Source organism: Budorcas taxicolor, chromosome 4 (genome assembly GCF_023091745.1).
Source record: "Budorcas taxicolor isolate Tak-1 chromosome 4, Takin1.1, whole genome shotgun sequence".
Lineage (NCBI taxonomy): Eukaryota > Metazoa > Chordata > Mammalia > Artiodactyla > Bovidae > Budorcas > Budorcas taxicolor.
In genome coordinates this window covers 22,427,429-22,446,523 of record NC_068913.1, presented here as the reverse complement: position 1 = coordinate 22,446,523, position 19,095 = coordinate 22,427,429, and the positions used below count along the sequence as shown (strand labels likewise).

General features: G+C 35.1%; 1 protein-coding gene across 1 annotated transcript in view; it reads left to right on the top strand.

The window, feature by feature from the left end:
- Nucleotides 1-19,095, top strand: part of VWDE (von Willebrand factor D and EGF domains) — a 99,788-nt gene that overhangs the window by 16,335 nt on the left and 64,358 nt on the right. Inside the window, 10 exon segments of the mRNA XM_052639080.1 lie at nt 1,353-1,439; nt 1,442-1,569; nt 1,819-1,867; nt 1,870-1,891; nt 3,268-3,520; nt 4,351-4,543; nt 8,054-8,185; nt 12,583-12,748; nt 15,458-15,557; nt 17,233-17,329. Coding sequence (XP_052495040.1) covers nt 1,353-1,439; nt 1,442-1,569; nt 1,819-1,867; nt 1,870-1,891; nt 3,268-3,520; nt 4,351-4,543; nt 8,054-8,185; nt 12,583-12,748; nt 15,458-15,557; nt 17,233-17,329 — 1,227 coding nt within the window.

Genomic DNA, 19,095 nt, shown 5'->3' with positions numbered 1-19,095 from the left:
GGATAAAATTTATTTCATCCTGATATTCTTCATCTCATCTTCTTTAAGTATATTTTCATTATATCTCTACTCCTATAGAGCAGAAGTTGGTGTCTCCTACCTTATTTCTGGGCTTCACAGGTAGAGCTAGTGGTAATGAACTGGCCTGCCAATGCAGGAGACTTAAGAGACCTGGGTTCAATCCCTGGGTTAGGAAGAGCCCCTGGAGGAGGAAGTGGCAACCCACTCTAGTATTGTTGCCTGGAGAATCCCATGGACCGAGGAGCCTGGTGGGCTACAGTCCATAGGGTCGCAAAGAGTCAAACATGGTTGCACCTCTGAGCACACACATGCACTATATTTCTAGAAAGACCCCACTGCTTTTTCACAGTCTTAAAAAGAACAGTACTTGGCCCTCATATCATAGACTAGGGGAAATTATGTCTGTGGTCTATCTAAGCAAGATATATTTCATATTCACCTTAGGGAGATGGCTAAGAGTTTAGATGTTTCTGTTATTTGTTATGTATATGGGAAAAGTATATATTCCTAGGGAAAAAAAATGCATGAAGAGAAAACTTTTTCAGGAACTTAGAATCTATGCAGTGAGCCTATCTCAGATGGACTTTGTATTCACCAATGGGATGTGAGAACAAACTTCTTTTATAGCCAGCTTTTGGTGGACTCTATCCATTTTGTTTAGTTACACAAATTTCTAGAGTTTCTTCCTTCTCTTTTCTTTCCAAATTATTTCTGTGTGTATTTTTTGTTCCAAGGCAAAAAGCATCTCAAAGTTCTGAATATATTGGGACATTTGGAAGGTGAAAAGAGACTGAGGATTTATTTCTGGTATAGAATTACTTAGTTTTGATTTTTCTGTTTTTTAAAATGAACTCTGTATCAATAATTAAATCTGCTTGGTGAACTCTGTTTCAGTAATCATTGCTATCCCTCAACAATGGATAGATAGAATATAAGTTCAAGCCCTAAGATTTATCTGTACCTAAGGCCTAAAAGAATTAGAAAGAAAAAATTAATTATGTTTCATAGTGTTAGAATTACATTGTTTTCTTTACAGAAACAAAAAAAAATTATATTGCTTCTAAATTATTTCCAAGAGCATATGAATTTATAACCTATGAAAAGTAGTAATATGTATGTATATATGTTTACACACATGTTGATTAACTATTTGTAAAGATTAGGTAGAGTTCAATAGCTTTGGCCTATTTAGGCAGAAATTACCAATATATTTTTAAGTAAGAGTAAATAATTTAAGAATAAATTCTGAATTCACTGTTTTATGTTATTATGGATTTTGGTTGGTATTTTCTCTTAGGAAAATTTTCTGTGTATTTTGTTCACTAAAATAGGTACAGAACAGCTAGGCTTAAATTTGGCACTGTCTTCCTGTCCCGTGGACCTTCACCAGACATCATCCTGTGCTACCGGAACCTGCAGCCAAGCTTTGTTTACTATACTGTGGTTACAGATTTTTCACAAGATGGGAATAGAGTCACAAATATTGTAGTAGAACCTAGAGTTCATGAGAATTTCCTGTGGAACAGCTACATTTCAGACAGCATCCAGGTTAACAAATTATAAAAATCTTTTTATAAACTAAGCTTTAAAAATATGTGTATTTTATCACTATACCTTATAAACTTTTCATCTCAAAATTATTTAATGAGCTATTTCAGTTTTTAAATAATTCCTACCTTAATAACTATGATAAAATAGTAGCTGATTAAAAATTCACTGAGTTTGTTAGAAAATATATTGTATATCTCTAAATAACAATTAATAGTAATATTTAGGGAAAATTTCTTTGCTTTTAAGATCAGAGTGAAAGATGTCCCAGCTGCTTAGTGCTATTCATTTACTGATCCACAATAATCACCTTTGATGGCAGGTAGGTTCCTGAAAGCTTTCTCCTTTGGTAGTTTGTGTTTTTCTTGGATTTTGTAGCTTTGTTTTAAACATTATACTATTTTTTTTCTTAGTCCTCTTCACTGAAAGATTAAAAAGGAAGGCATGTATGAACATCACTGTTTTGTTTCTAAATATTTGTTCATGTGAAATGTTTTTTGCCCTAAAGTCTAGTTCTTTTCAAATATACAGAATAATTGTGAAGCTGAGTTTGTAAAAATGAAGATTCTTATAAATATAGTCATTTTAGCTTGACCATTTATTTATCATAATGATTAAATTATCTATTCTAGAGATATGTACTGTATTGCATTTCTACATGATATTGAAATAATAATATTGAAGGTTTAGGTAAGATGATTAAGCTAACACATATAATTATTTTAAAAATTAACCACTTCTAATTCATTGCAAGGATACTCAGGGGAAAAACTGTTGTAGCCATCATGAATACCTGGATGTCTGCCTTTAGAACTTAAAGTAAACTGAGCAAAATGACCCAACAGTAACCTAAACTAGCTTGCTATTAATACCTGCAAAGAAGGATTTAAACTCAGTTATACTGTTTTGGGAAATACATGATTTTAAGATGTTGCTAAAGAAATAATAAGAATACCTCCTCATTGAATCATAATTTTCTTTGTGATAGCAGCTCATTTTGTCTTTAAAAAATTATAATGTGATCATTGTTAATAAAATTATTTAATATCAGCAAAAAGATATAGAGCCCCCCCCACCAATAACAAATGAAATTCCAAAAGTTTGAAAAGGTATTGAAAGTTTGTAGGAGGTGACCCCACATATAACAATCTTTTATGATTAGAATTAACTTCTTTATGATTAAAGCTAAACTTAGAAGCTTTAGTGGAAAAACCTGAAGAAAGCATAGTGGCTATTAATTTAATTTGTTATAATTCAACAATATTAGCCATGTAATAACTAAGTGGCAAACCACACTCTAAGTGTTGCAGTATGGAAGTGCACAAAACAAACATCCCCTGACCTCACGAGGCTTACGTTTGTATGGGTGGAGAGAGACATACACAACAAAGTACATAGTGTATCTGAGGGGAAAGAAAGCAGTGTCAGAAAGAGAAGGCTGAAAGTCGGACTGACTGAAGTGATGACACAGGAGAAAAATGTACTGAGAAAGATTTGGGTGTTTATTACTACCTTGTTTCATTTAGTAACCTACAAATAATTGTTGTGATGTATGAAGCTATTAGAATATAGATTTTCCATTCTTGCATCAAAATATATTGAATGCATATAAATAAATTTAATACATATTTAGTTTATAACATACTGTTGTGATATTTTATACCAATTCTTAATGCAGTTGACTTCTGTTAACGATAGGATGTATGATAACTTCAAGAATGGAACATTTGTGCTTTATAAGAGTATGCCACATGATTTTGAAGTCCATGTACGTCAGGGGGACTGTGGAAGTTTTCACTATCCTGTGTCATGTAACTGCAGCTTTGTTGCCAAAGAAGAAGGTGAAGTAGTTACTTTCGATATGTGCAGTGGTCAGCTGCATGAATCACAGCCATATTTATTTGTAAAGAGCCAAGATGTAACCAGCAATATCAAGATAAGTGAACAGTATGTATGATTCTGCACTGTTAAAAGTACTGTTTGTTTTTTTCTGCTGATGATTTTGGATTCAAATCTGAATTTCATCTATATTAAATTAGGTGCTATTATTTTCCAATGTTAGTTTTTTTAAGAAAATAACTTACCAATTAACACTGATCTCAGAATACATTTTTTTTTCACTTACCACACAAATAGACACAACAAAGTTAAAACTGTCAAATCTAAAGTGCCTTAAGATTTCAGTATGATAACAGTGGATTATTCATAAAAAGTATTTTTTATAACATCCAATAAACAGTATATTAGGCAGAGATGAAATACATAATTAAGAATAAATATTCAGTAGTAACTATTTTTGAAATGAATACAAATGATTCTGCTTCAGGAATAAACTGGTAGATACATGAAAGAGATTAGAAAATCAAGAAACAGACCCAAGATTATATATTTTAAAATAATACTTAATATCTGTAAACTGATTATTTGCATTTTAAGGTCATCTTCCCTTCATCTTCCAAAAAAGTAAATTCCAAGTGAATGAAATTTAAAATTTAAATGAAAGTAGTAGAAGTTGCCAGGTCCAGCACAGCAGGTGAGAAAGACCTGAAACGGGGGCGAGCACCGTAATGAAAAGACAGACCCCTATAATTTGGCAAGCGGGGAGTCAGGGGGCCATCCTGTTGTTCATGCCAGGGGGACAAAATGGCTCCTTCCAGCCCGCACTTTTATTGGCAGAAGTCACATGAGATCATTAGGGAATAGCTATACTGGGGAGTTTGATTAGCGCAGGCTCTGCTGTTGGTCAGGAATACAGGAATAACTTGTTTTGTTTCCATGGAGACGGACGCAGGGGTAGGCAGTGAAGCGGAGCAGAGAGCACTTCCTGCCCCAAGAATGTCAGGTCAGCATGCTTACCAGGACAATCACCAGGACGCGGTTTGCCGCACCCTTGAGTCATGGGGCAGGTTCTGGTCTCTGCTCTGCCAGGCTGCAACAGAAAGTTTAAGTGAATGTTTTTATAGCATTGAGATGAGTAAGAATTTTTAGCATAGCTTTATATATTTGAATTGTCATTAAAAACCAAAATGCAAATCAAAAATGGAAAATATTTGCTACATATAAAGCATACAGTTAATATAGAACGCACTCATACAGCACTAATATATAGTCAGCAGTCCAATTAACATGAGCAAATAATATAAATAGGCAATTCACAAAGAAATAAAACTGACTAATATGCCCAGAAGTACAAATAATCAACAAAAATATGAAAATGTCAACCTCATTAGTTTATCAAAGAAATGCAGATCAAACACCTCTCATGCAAGACCAAGTGTAAAAATGTAGTTACAGTCTTTCCAGAGAACATATGTAGTATTCATATATAATAATCTGAACCTATGCATGCCATTTTTTCAGGAAATTTTAGTTCTGAAAATTTATCAAAGTAAAATAATCAAGGATGTGCAGAACCTTAGTGATACTCATTATATTTTTCCAAGAGGGAAAAAGTACTAATCAGTGATTAATAAAACCATTTAACCAAAACCCTAAATATAATGTTGTCACATAATAGAACATTTTGTACTCATGAAAATTTTGGAGTAAATGTGGATTTATTGACAGGTGAAGAAGATATTAATGAAATATAGGAGAGGTTTACAAAGCACTTGCATTAAGATATAATAGCTATCTCAGATTGAGTAGTAATGTAAAATTTGTTTGCTTTAAAAATATTTTTCTGCAGTGAACACTTAACTGTTTCCATACAAAGGAGAAAAGCTCTATTTTTAAATTTAAAACTTTAAAAGGGGAAGGAGAGTCAGAGGAAGGAAACACAGGTAGTGTGTTTTCAGTGATCTTCAACACAGACATCAAAGCGCCTGACATGGGAGAGGGGTGATTCGCCTGTGAGGAGGGGTGATCCTCCTATGAGGAGTGGTGATCCTCCTGTGAGGAGGCTCATGGATGACATAGGCTCTTAAGATGATTCAAGAAACCCCCTTGCTCCCATTCCCAGTTCCCCAAGCTACTTTCTGGTATAATTTGGCTTCTGATTCTATTTACCTACTGACTTTAAGAGAATACTGATTACCCACAGGAATCCGTTCTCCTCTGGAATTATATTTATTATAATTTATTATATTATATATAATATTATATTATATTTATTATATTTATTATAATTATTACTATATATTATAGTAAATTAATTACTGGGCAGTCTAGCTCTACATGAAATAATTATTATCAGAGATATTATTTTGGAAACATTATTCTCAACATTTCTAGCTGTTTTAGTTGTATAAAATATGTGCTTTAGTGTAAATTATTAAACAAAATATCTCAGTGAAAGGACCAATATGGAGATAAAACTTCAAGATATAAAATATATAAAGATAACACTTTATATTTTGCTCATTTTACTAATATGCTTAGTTTTTTTTCTAATCTATCTACTCATTATTTTGTCCCAGTAAATTAGAGGAAGACATTAGAAAGTCAATTTGATTCTCATAATCATTAAACCAGTAACTCCTGATTTTCCTCCTACTGCCACCAACCTCCTCTTTTCCATCTCAGTAAATGCAAACTTCTTTCCTCAGTTGTTCATGTTAAAAAATCATAGTCACTTTGACTTTTCTTTTTATATCAAGCTTCATATTTGATCCATCAGAAGCAAATTCACCTCTAGTTTCAAAGAATTTTATCTCTTTCCCTGCTACCAACTTAGTCCAAGCCACCATTATCTCTCCCTGAATTATTCTAGATTCTCTCAAAGTTTATTCTCCATGCAGTGATTCCTTTGAAATGTTAAGTCAGACTGTATTATTCCTCTGCTTAAATCTCTTTGTTGGCGCTTCATCACCTTCAGAGTAAAATTGGCAGGCCCTACTATAGCTTGCTGCTGCTAAGTCGCTTCAGTTGTGTCCGACTCTGTGCGACCCCATAGACAGCAGCCCACCAGGCTCCCCGTCCCTGGGATTCTCCAGGCAAGAACACTGGAGTGGGTTGCCATTTCCTTCTCCAATGCATGAAAGTGAAAAGTGAAAGTGAAGTCGCTCAGTCGTGTCTGACTCTTAGTGACCCCATAGACTGCAGCCCACCAGGCTCCTCTGTCCATGGGATTTTCCAGGCAAGAGTACTGGAGTGGGGTGCCATTGCCTTCTCCGTACTATAGCTTAGAAGACCCTATATAATCTGAGACTCTTCTCTCACTGAACTCATCCACCATTCCTCCATAGGTCATTACTTTCTAGTGTTCTCTAGTGGAAGCTTTACTGTTCCTCATAAAGGCCAAGCCTGCTTCTACCTCAGGACCTTTGCACTTACCACTCCCTCTCACTGACACATTCTTCCACATATCTTCATGACTGACTTCCTTGTCTTTTCTATTCAAATACCATATTATCATAGAATCCTTCCATGGTCATTCTAAATAAAATAGTTTTTCTCACACAACCCCATAGCGTTTATCTCCCTTAATGCATTAATAGTTAATATACTTTTTTCCATTGTTTTGAAAATATAATTTTTCTCCATTGTCTTATATGGTACACTTCATATTTATTTTTCCTTTTTTGCTCTCCCATAATGGAATGTAAGTATCAGGAAGGCCAGGACTATTATATTTCCAACATTTAGAATAACAGCAGAAAAATAGAAGTTGCTGTGTAAACATTTGAATATATAAAAGAATATTATTTTTCTAAATTTTCATAAATATTTTAGAACTCTAAATACAAATAGCAGGGTTTTTATATCCTATTGCTTTTAAAGTTATATTCACATAGATCTTGATAGTTCTTAAACAAAGGATTCAATTACTTTTTATACTGAATTTATCTATTTTAACCACCAGATCTTGCTGATAGAGATAATGAATAATCTTACCATGACCAGAAGGAGAGAAATACTATAAGAAGGTCATTTGTGACTGATAAAGAAATTATTTTCTCCTATGACTGAGAAGTATACCTAAGATTATGGTAGCATGTAGGATAGCAATAATGCATAAAAATATCAACAATACTGGGACAACAGCATGCCCAAAATTTGATAATTCTTTCCTAAAACTTACGATAAGAATTGTTTCCTAATTTAATACATTGCATTGCTAAATACATTATCTTATTACAAGGGCATTTTTTCATAACCTATTTTTATAAGAGCATTTTTTTCTGTAACGTATCTCTATGACATAAACCAAATGGCAAAAGTAAAACATACGCAGGGTGGCAGTAATTTGTTAATACTTATATTATTTGGTATCAAATATTATTAAAATATTAATTAAACCTGTATAATTGGGCACTGATGATACCTGTAATGCTGTCTCTATTGGATTGAATAGTAGGTAGCACTTCTTTTAATACTAGATTACTGTTAACATCTAACAGTTCAATTAATGTACTAAATAATATTGGGGATAGACTTTAAAATATTATTTTACATATGCTTTAAATTTTGGCCTTGAAAATAATTCATTTTTTCTGGAATTAAAGAAAATATGGTCTATTTTTTCAATCATCTTTTTCTGAAGACAAGGTTCCTGAGATTATAGAATTTGAGAATGCTGGATTCTGTAATATTTGAAAATATAACTGTGTGTTGGTGAAAGTTTTGGGTCAAGGCTTCAAAGAATCACCTTCAATTAAATGTGAAGTTACTAAACTGAAGATATGTTAATTATAATGTCAAAAACAATTAAGTTCATGAGTTATTCAGGTTAATTTACTTTAGTTTGGAGTATCAATTAGCAACATAATCTCAAAGGATGTCATATCCTCAGAGAGCTGAACAGGAAAACTGTTAAGTTGCTTAACCATAAAGCTTCTCCATTCCCTAACTCTATTAAACTGTTTTTTATCATTTTTATTGAGGCATTAGCTCACTATTTCACTCACAATAAGAAATTAAAATAATATCAAATGATATCAGCTTCTTTATTGAAATGTAAAAACACAAAGAATGGTGGTCATTTTAATCGAAGATACTGTGCTTTAATTATAGGATTTAGAGATATGAACAATTCCCTTTTACAAATCAAAAAGTTAGGAATAATTGTGCTCATCCTTTATATTTCCCTTATTATAGATTTCATATGGGAAAATTGCAAAAAAAAAACAGGTGTTTTTCTTTCTTGAAGCCACATAAGACAGACATGGTCACTCTGTTTGAATATTAGTGCATCAAATTATACTTTATTTTTGATGATATTTATATGATCCTCTATTTCTTTATTTGTGGAATTTTATTTTAAGGAATGTACTTTAAATTTAGAAAGTACTTATTACGTTGGGTAAGCTAGAAGCTTACAATAGTAAATCATAATTTAGTATTTTTTTAATTACTTTTCTCTCAATTCATTCTGAGATTGAGAATTTGAGGAAATAACTTTCGTATGTGTCTTTGGAAAATAGTTATCCACAAGAATTATGCTTATTTCAAGATTTTATGAGTAGAGCCTTTCCAAATGAGCCATGAAATATTTTAACCTCAGTGAAATAATAAGACATGTAATAGGAAATGTAATATATATTATTTCACTCACTTTAGTGTCGCTCAAGAAAGTTGTCATTCTACTGTTCTTGGCAGAATAAACCACGTTATCATCACATCATATCACATCACATCAAATGTGATCATCACACTCCAATTAAGTGATATGACGAGAGAATTGTATAGGTTTATATTCTCTTGAAAAGTACATTTTGTTCTTTCAGATATACTTTTTACTGTGATATTTCTTCTCATATTACTTACCTCCTCCAAATATCTGATAAAGAGTATACTCTGGAATTCTCTAACTCTATACAGAACTATAGGAAAAAATATATATATTCACTAACAAGAACCAAAATTACATACATTAACTATTTTCTTTCTCACCCTGTTTAGAGTGTTTATGTATTTTATCTGTAATACTGTTGGATTTGTTTTTTTAGCATTTCTATTCCACGTTGAATTTCCTTCACATTCTGGTTGATTTTAGTTATATACTTATTTGGAAGGTATGTGATATAGTGGTTCTAATAGTCGATGCCATACAAAAGGTATACACTGCAGAGAAGTGTCATTTTCTTCTCATCCCTGTGTTCCTCTCCCCATTATTCCTTCTTTCCATCCTGTTTCCATCCACTTTCCTAAAGTATCCTTTGTTTTTTTAGTTTATTCTCGCTGTATTTCTTTTGCACAGTCAGTTCAGTTAGTCAGTTCAGTGCTCAGTCGTGTCTGACTCTTTGTGACCCCATGAATTGCAGCACGCCAGGCCTCCCTTCCATCACCATCTCCCGGAGTTCACTCAAACTCACGTCCATCCAGTCGGTGATGCCATCCAGTCATCTCATCCTCTGTCATCCCCTTCTCCTCCTGCCCCCAATCCCTCCCAGCATCAGAGTCTTTTCCAATGAGTCAACTCTTCGCATGAGGTGGCCAAAGTACTGGAGTTTCAGCTCTAGCATCATTCCTTCCAAAGAACACCCAGGGCTGATGTCCTTCAGAAAGGATTGGTTGGATCTCCTTGCAGTCCAAGGGACTCTCAAGAGTCTTCTCCAACACCACAGTTCAAAAGCATCAATTCTTTGGCACTCAGCTTTCTTCACAATCCAACTCTCACATCCATACCTGACCACTGGAAAAACCATAGCCTTGACTAGATGGGCCTTTGTTGGCAAAGTAATGTCTCTGCTTTTGAATATGCTATCTAGGTTGGTCATAACTTTCCTTCCAAAGAGTAAGTGTCTTTTAATTTCATGGCTGCAGTCACCATCTGCAGTAATTTCTTTTGCACAGAGGAGAATATAAATTTCTTCTTTTTTTTTCCCCTATGAATGGTGGCATAATACAGATGTTCTTTTTTACTTTTTCAGTAGTCATTTTTAACAAGCTTTTATCTAGAGCTCCATCCACCCAGTCATTTTCTTCATTCACTCTAAAAGCATCTAGGACTTTACAGAATCCAATTTTTAAGAACTGGATCACTTAAGTGATCCAGAATTAAGAATGCCATCACTTACTAATAGGATTAAACCTAAGTTGCTATCTTAGAAACAAATGACCCTTCATCATCCAGCTATTGTCTGTTTTTCCAGGTGTGTACTTCCTGTACTCTAGGAAAATCCTATGCTTTTTCCTGCATTACTGTTTTTTCACATGGTATCCCCCTCCAGGCTTCCTAAATGACACTCATCTATTTCTGCTCCCAGTATCCAAAAGGCATTCTCCTTTTTCATTTTCAAGAGAAATGTAGCCTTTTGAAGCCTTCCTTGACCATGCTAGTTAGACTTAGCGGCTTCTTTCTCTCATTACACCTTATTTGAATCTTGGTTACAACAATAAGAAAATATTTTGTTTTTCTTTCTTCCATGATCTCTTTTTATTAGAATATTCTCATTCCATATGAAAGACAGTGAGTGTTAGTCACTTAGCTGTGTCTGACTCTTTGTGACTCTATGGACTCCCACCAGGCTCCTCGGCCCATGGGATTTTCCAGGCAAGAATATACTGTAGTGGGTTGCCATTCCCTTCCCCAGAGATCGAACCCAGGTCTCCTGCATTCAGGCAGACTCTTTACCATCTGAGCCACTAGGGATTCCATACAGATACTCACAAAATACTGTTGAATGGAAAAGAAAGAGAACCCTATTTATTCTTCATTTGGAGTAGGCTGTCTATACAGAAGAGTGGAAATAACCTCTGTATTCCTGGTCATTGCCTGGAGTCTTGTTTCAAAACCCAAAACCAAAATAAGAGTCCATACATCCATCTAAGTGTCAATATCATGACTACCCTCTGATGATTGTTGTCATCCCCCTCTGCTGGAAGGGAACCACTGATTTATCTGCTAGGCTAGACTGTACACACTCCCTTAAACATGGAGATGTGTTATGGGGCTCACTCTTTCAGCTTCTGCTAGCCACAGACTAGTGTGTTCCTGCCTTCTTTTTCCTACTGACCTGTAATACTGAAACATCAGTATACTCCTATCTCTGAGCCCTTAAAAACATTCCAAGGCATAAACTTTTTAAATATCTGAACCTAAATTTTAGTAATAAAATATATCCTTTTTTCTGTGTTGTTATGTAGCCAGAATATTATTCTTGCTTTACTTCTTTAGACACCAATGCATTTCAATACTGAAAAATAGTATTTAAAGTTTAAGTATGATATGACATTGAGTTACTAAATGGGGTGAATTGGTTAGAATTTATTTAGTTTTAAGTTACATAAATTCAATTGAACTAGCTTGAGCAAAAATGATATTATGAGGAAAATGCATTTTTCACAAAATCCCAAAAGGAACTTGACTGCTGAATTCTCAGGAAAAAAAAAGAAAAAATTAAACTTGGGACTTAAACACCATGAAGACTCAGTGTGTCTGCATTTGTATGTGTGTGTGTATCTGCCATGGTCCTGCTTGTCTCTGTTGATGAGCTTCATTTTTCCCTTTCACTAGGTATTACCTTTCTCCAAGTAATGATAAACATGGCCATCAACAGCTCCATAGCTTTTTATCTTGTAACTCAAGCCTCCAGGCTGCCTCAACATCCTCTATGGTACAAAGTTAAAACATCTGAAATAAGCATTGGCATAGATTTGGTCCACCTATGGACCAGTCAGATGTAGTCAAGGGAGGTGGGTCATGTAAGAAAATGAGAAGCCCTTTGAAAACCATGTATACGGAGGCAGAAAGGGCGGTTTCAAGTAGAAGGTGGGATCAAGAGACGTGAAGGATTTTCTGGGTAGGAAACCAGTCTGCTATGTGTCAACTGCATTGTCAAATATGTTCCATCTTGCTACAAGTCATTACTTGGGATCCATTATTTATGGCTAATATCGGTAAGTTATTTGATTTGAACCCACAAGAAGTATGTGAGTCATTAAAAGCAATTTATATCAAATTAGGATGCATATGTATTCTGAATAAAACTGTCAATGTCAGTTTTATTTTTTCATTATGCATTCCATTATACCAGGCATGTATTTTAAAATTAATATTTTGGTTATATGTAACTCACTGGCAAAGCATTTCCATGATCTAACAGAGGTTACTTGATTTTTTATTATGCTTTCAGTTTAATAGCAGTAAACGGGTCCTTGAAGAAGCCCTCTACACATACACTGTTTTTCAAAACAGCAGGACTGTTGACTGTCAGTTGCCTGCTGATGTTCAGCAGTTTAGTACCATAGATATGATGGGTGAGAAACCAATCATGAAGTGGCAAATAAAGGTAAAAAAGAAAAGATATCTGCATATTTATAAATAAAATATGTATTAAAATTTCATAATGAATTTGTAAAACTACACTTAGAACAGATTATCTGATTATAGAACTACGTATATCTTGAAGGTATCTAAAGAAAGTGAAGAGGAACTAAAAAGCCTCTTGATGAAAGTCAAAGAAGAGAGTGAAAACATTGGCTTAAAGCTCAACATTCAGAAAATGAAGATCATGGCATCTGGTCCCATCACTTCATGGGAAATAGATGGGGAAACAGTGGAAACAGTGTCAGACTTTATTTTTTTGGTCTCCAAAATCACTGCAGATGGTGACTGCAGCCATGAAATTAAAAGACGCTTACTCCTTGGAAGAAAAGTTATGACCAACCTCGATAGCATATTTATTTATTTATTTATTTTTCTTATTGATAAACTTTACTTATACAGAGTGGGACAAGTATGCAGCAGTTGAAAAGGCACATATGTTATACACAGAAAACCAACGTTAGAGAGTGATTTTTGTTTATTAGCAATACTCATTGGAGAAGGCAATGACAACCCACTCCAGGACTCTTGCCTGGAAAATCCCATGGATGGAGGAGCCTGGTAGGCTGCTGTCCATGAGGTCACTAAGAGTGGGACACAACTGAGTGACTTCACTTTCACTTTTCACTTTCATGCATTGGAGAAGGAAATGGCAACCCACTCCAGTGTTCTTGCCTGGAGAATCCCAGGGATAGGGGAGCCTGGTGGGCTGCCATCTATGGGGTCGCACAGAGTCGGACATGACTGAAGTGACTTAGCAGCAGCAGCAGCAGCAATACTCATTATTTCTTACATAAAATCACTCTAATGCAAACAAATCTACCTGTTTGTTTTGAGCTTGAAATTTCTCAACAATATTTGATCTTCAACACTTTCTCTACATAACATGTAAGAGCATATTTCTAGGATAATACATTGCTTTTTTAGAATATAGTTGTAGCACAGAACAGGAAACACAACCACAAACAAAGTTGTATTGTATTTTTTCATTTCCCAAGTTTCACATACAGAGAAAATTAAAAACAAAACAAAACAAAACAAAAAAACAACCTTGTATGTACGTTGGAAAACTTAGAACAGTAAGGAAAAATTAATCAAACCTTAATTTATTGTAGCAAGAAAACTTCCAACATAACTAATATTGTTGAAATATCCCATTTCCTTCCTTTATGCATCCATCATGAAAATTGCATCTGTGAAATCCTATTAGACCTGGAGAAGGAAATGGCAACTCACTCCAGTATTCTTGCCTGGAGAATCCCCGTGGACAGAAGAGCCTGGAGAGCCACAGTTCATGGGGTCACAAAGAGTTGGACATGACTGAGCAACTAACAACCCTATCAGAAGACCAGAATTTGTTGGACTTGAAGTACATGTTTTGGTGGAATACATTTATTGGGCTAGAATTACATTTCCACATTGAGAAATGTTTGTTTCTTAAGTATTTCCATTGAAGGCAATAACTTGTAGAATATAAATGTAAAGGTAATGTAGTGTGGTGATTAGACTTTCCTCAACTGTAAGTATTGATAGATTGCTATTATGCCCATTCCTACTTGTGTCTTTATACCTTATCCATGGTCTGTAATAGCTCTTTTTAAGACCAACTAATCCTTGGGTTAGGAAGATCTCTTGAGGAAGGGAATAGCTAACCACTCTAGTTCTTGCCTGGAGAATTCCATGGACAGAGGAATCTGGCAGGCTACATTCCAAGAGGTTACAAAGAGTCAGATACAACTGAACAACTAACACTTTTATTTTAACTTCTAATAAGGATAATTATTAAATTAAAACTTCTGCTCTGTGTAGTAGGCTGAATAAAGTCCATCCAAACATATCACATCCTAATCCTTGGATGTTACCATGTAAATGTTACTTTTTTTAAAAGGGAATTTTAGATCAGATTAAGATTCTTTCTCTTTTTTTTTTTTTCTTTTTCAATGGACTTTTGGACTCAGAGGGAGAGGGAGAGGGTGGGATGATTTGGGAGAATGGCATTCTATCATGTATACTATCATGTAAGAATTGAATCGCCAGTCTATGTCTGACGCAGGATACAGCATGCTTGGGGCTGGTGCATGGGGATGACCCACAGAGATGTTATGGGGAGGGAGGTGGGAGGGGGGTTCATGTTTGGGAACACATGTAAGAATTAAAGATTTTAAAATTAAAAAAAAATCGATAGCATATTTAAAGCAGAGACATTACTTAGCCAACAAAAGTCCATCTAGTCATGGCTATGGTTTTTCCAGTGGTCATGTATGGATGTGAGAGTTGGACTGTGAAGAAAGCTGAGCACCGAAGAATTGATGCTTTTGAACTGTGGTGTTGGAGAAGACTCTTGAGAGTTCCTTGGACTGCAAGGAGATCCAACCAATCCTTTCTGAAGGAGATCAGCCCTGGGTGTTCTTTGGAAGGAATGATGCTAAAGCTGAAACTCCAATGCTTTGGCCACCTCATGTGAAGAGTTGACTCATTGGAAAAGACTGATGCTGGGAGGGATTGGGGGCAGGAGGAGAAGGGGACGACCAAGGATGAGATGACTGGATGGCATCACCGACTGGATGGACGTGAGTTTGAGTGAACTCCGGGAGATGGTGATGGAAGGGAGGACTGGCGTGCTGCAATTCATGGAGTTGCAGAGTCGGACACGACTGAGCGACTGAACTGAACTGAACTGAATGATGGTTATAGGTTCAGTAATCCCAAAATAATGATCATATATGATGGAGCTTGTCAAGTTTGTGGTCTCTATGAAAAGGACTTGTGTACTAGAAAGGTATGTCACTTTTCATTATTTTCACATTTGCATCATAGGTTTTTCGTTTCTTGTGTTGCTGGAATATTAATGTAGGTTTTCACTTTCATATCACAAATACTAATAGAGAAAAGCCTTCCTCAAGTTTACGCAAGATTAAATCAAAATTATTCTTCTGCCTATAACTCCTGTTAACATGGCTTAGTTTCTGCCTTAGAAATTTTGAAGTGACAGGTTGTTTACTCCTGAAACATCAAAACAAGAGGTTCAGGTTGAATTTTCTTTCCTACATACATTTTTAAAATAGTAATAGTCATTTTCCAATAAAATGCTGCCTCATGGTTACTTAATCTTCTCTGTGGCAAGTGACATGCATTTAGATAGAGTTTGTAAAATGTGAGGCCAACACTTTCAAAGGGAGTTTCTTGTGCCCTCTAAGCTCATTGAAAAATGCAAATATCTACCACTTGAGGGATAACAGAACAGCACGGCCTGGGCTGAAACTTCTCACCCATATCCTTCTTATATAACCTATATCCAGTCCACTACGCTTATCAACAGGTTTCTTTTCTATGTCAGTTGCTGATTTAAGTGATACCATGCGTGTAATATCACTTGGCTCTTCAGAACTAAGAAGCATATAAAATAGTTTTCATGTATCTGTTGTTCGGTCACTAAGTCATGTCGGACTCTTTGTGCCCCCATAGACTGCAGCATGCCAGGCTTCCCTGTCCTTCACTATCTCCCAGAGTTTGCTCAAATTCATGTCCATTGAGTTGGTGATACCATATAACCATCTCATCCTCTGCCTCCCTTTCCTCAGATTTTTAAATTTTTTTTTCTTGAGATTAACAATCAGATCACATCAATAAGATATTTCTGTTTTTGAGAAGTTGTTTGATTTTCTTTCCTCCAAATATTACATTTCCGTATGTCCTGAAATAATTACTTTTCGGATATTGTTATTCACAATTGTTTTCACCTCTTGGGGCTATTTTGTTTCCATTTTTGTGCAGTGTTCCAAGTGATGTCAAGGAGATTTGGTAGACTGAGCAAAGTTTACATATCCTGGACAAAATTTGATCTTCCCAAGTTAAAAATGATTTCTACATTTATGATTCTTTGCATGTCAGCATCTCTCTGCGCTATTTTGTGTAATAGTACCCATTATCAAGTATGGATGACTATGCCAGGGATCTGGTTTAGTCTTGCCATGTTCAAAGGACTAGTGGGCTCCCAGAGGAAGGGAGGATAGCTATAAACCAATCTGATTCTTAGATACGCAGGGGCAAAGAGTGTTTTAATTTCTTTGTAAATAAAACACTTCCTGTATGAGTTTAGCAGTAAAAAGATAGAAAGAAAAGTGATGCTCTATTCCATGTAATTTATAAATTATGTTATAATTGTACAGAGGTACAATTATATACATTATCTTATTCCTTTCATGTTGATCAGTTCCATTAACACACAGAGGAAATTATATTTTGTTTTCTAAGATCCATTTATGATCAGAATATACAAAAAGTTTTCTAAAGTGAAAAAAAAGTTTGCTAATCAATACAGACTTATAAAATGCATTTGTTGGAATCATCAACATATATGCTGCTTTCTTTTTTATGTATTGTGTATTTTTTTCCCTAAACACTAACTAGTTGTATCTTGACTGGTGTTTTCCTTTTTAAAAAATCTCCATTAGGAAAATGTTTGCATTATCAATGGACTCTGCTACATTGAAGGGGATAAAAATCCTACCAGCCCTTGTTCAATTTGTAGAACTAAAATTTCAAAATTTACATTACTTTAGAACTTTAGAAAGTAAGTTATTCTTTTTAATTCAAATATTTAAAAACAACTTAAAATCATGAGTTACATAAATTTTTTTTAAGATGAACACTGTGTAATTTAGGATTTTTCTTAATTGCATAATTTATTTTGCTGCAAGGAAATATAAAATGAAATGTTTTTATTATATATAATCTATATGATTGTAGTACAATAGATATAGGATTTTTATTTTAAAATGTAATAAAGAACACAAACCAAGCCCTATTATTCTGTGACATTCTGAGCACAATATTCGGTATGGATTATTTCTGGGTGCTTTGTTCCATCTAAAAAAACTACCCAAATTATAGTCATGTACCACATAATTTCTTTACTTCTTTATATATAACCATGTATGATTCCACATAGGTGTTCCTCACATTCTCTTTTTTCATAAGGCCAGGCATCACAAAATACAACAAGATATAATTATTCCCTGGTCCCATGTAATTTTATCTAAGGAGTCATAAAGCCTTATATTTACATAGTGCTTTATAATGTCACCATGTATGTTACCAAATGTGCAAATTTCATTAGTGTTAGATCATATGTCAGATGAGTCATTGCTCAGGTGCAAGACTTGGGATATTATGGGAAGGCAGTGGAAATGTGGGGAAGAATTTAGTGCAAGAAACAAGAGAAAAACAATGTAACTTCTGAATTGGTGTCTGTTTTTAATGGCTTTGGTATGACTGATTCATCATAAATTCACAATGTTCAAAGATATAAGGGGCAATGAATTATCTGTTCCAAGACCCCCATATTGAAAGGTGGGGAAATTAAAATCAGTGAATATTATAAGGACATACAGGGGCAGAATGGGAGTCAAAACTAAAGTCACTTTCATCAGTGCATTTTCGATGAAAGTAGAGTGTGTCCAGTAAAATAAAAAGGAGTGTTCTGTTAAGTCAGTTGGCAAGGAAGGAAACTTTCTTACTATGACAACATAAAAAGATGTTTTAAATCACTTGATGAGCATAAAGGGAACACTGTCCACAACATAACCATGTTCCCTTAGATTTCATCCCAGTGTGGGAGCCTGGACACAAGAAGGACCTCTGAGGAGCTGAGAATTTGTATGACTAAATGCCTCCCAGTTATTGTAATTGGTGTGTGTGGGGGGGAGTACAGAGAGGTAAGCTCAGGGGAGTCAAAAGAATAGTCCCATTACAGATGGTGAGGGAGAAAAAGAAAGGAGGTGTGAGGGAGAAAGTAAAGCTGAAAAGAACAGACAGCGAGGAAGAAACATTGAAAGAGCAAGAAGTGAGACAGTCAACACGGAGAAGTGATTTCAGGCCAAAGAGGAGAGCATCTTATCTGGGCAATGCAAATGTATTTATGTAATATGATATAATCAAAGTGCTTTTACACTCTCATCAGTTCAATTCAGTTCAGTTGCTCAGTCATGTCCAACTCTTTGCAACCCCATGAACCGCAGCATGCCAGGCCTCCCTGTCCATCACCAACTGCTGGAGTTTACCCAAACTCATGTCCATTGAATCGGTGATGCCATCTAACCATCTCATCCTCTGATGTCTGCTTCTCCTCCTGCGCTCAATCCTTCCCAGCATCAGGGTCTTTTCAAATGAGTCAGCACTTTGCATCAGGTAGCCAAAATACTGGAGTTCCAGCTTCAACATTAGTCCTTTCAATGAACACCCAGGATTGATCTCCTTTAGGATGGACTGATTGGATCTCCTTGCAGTCCAAGGGACTCTGAAGTGTCTTCTCTAAC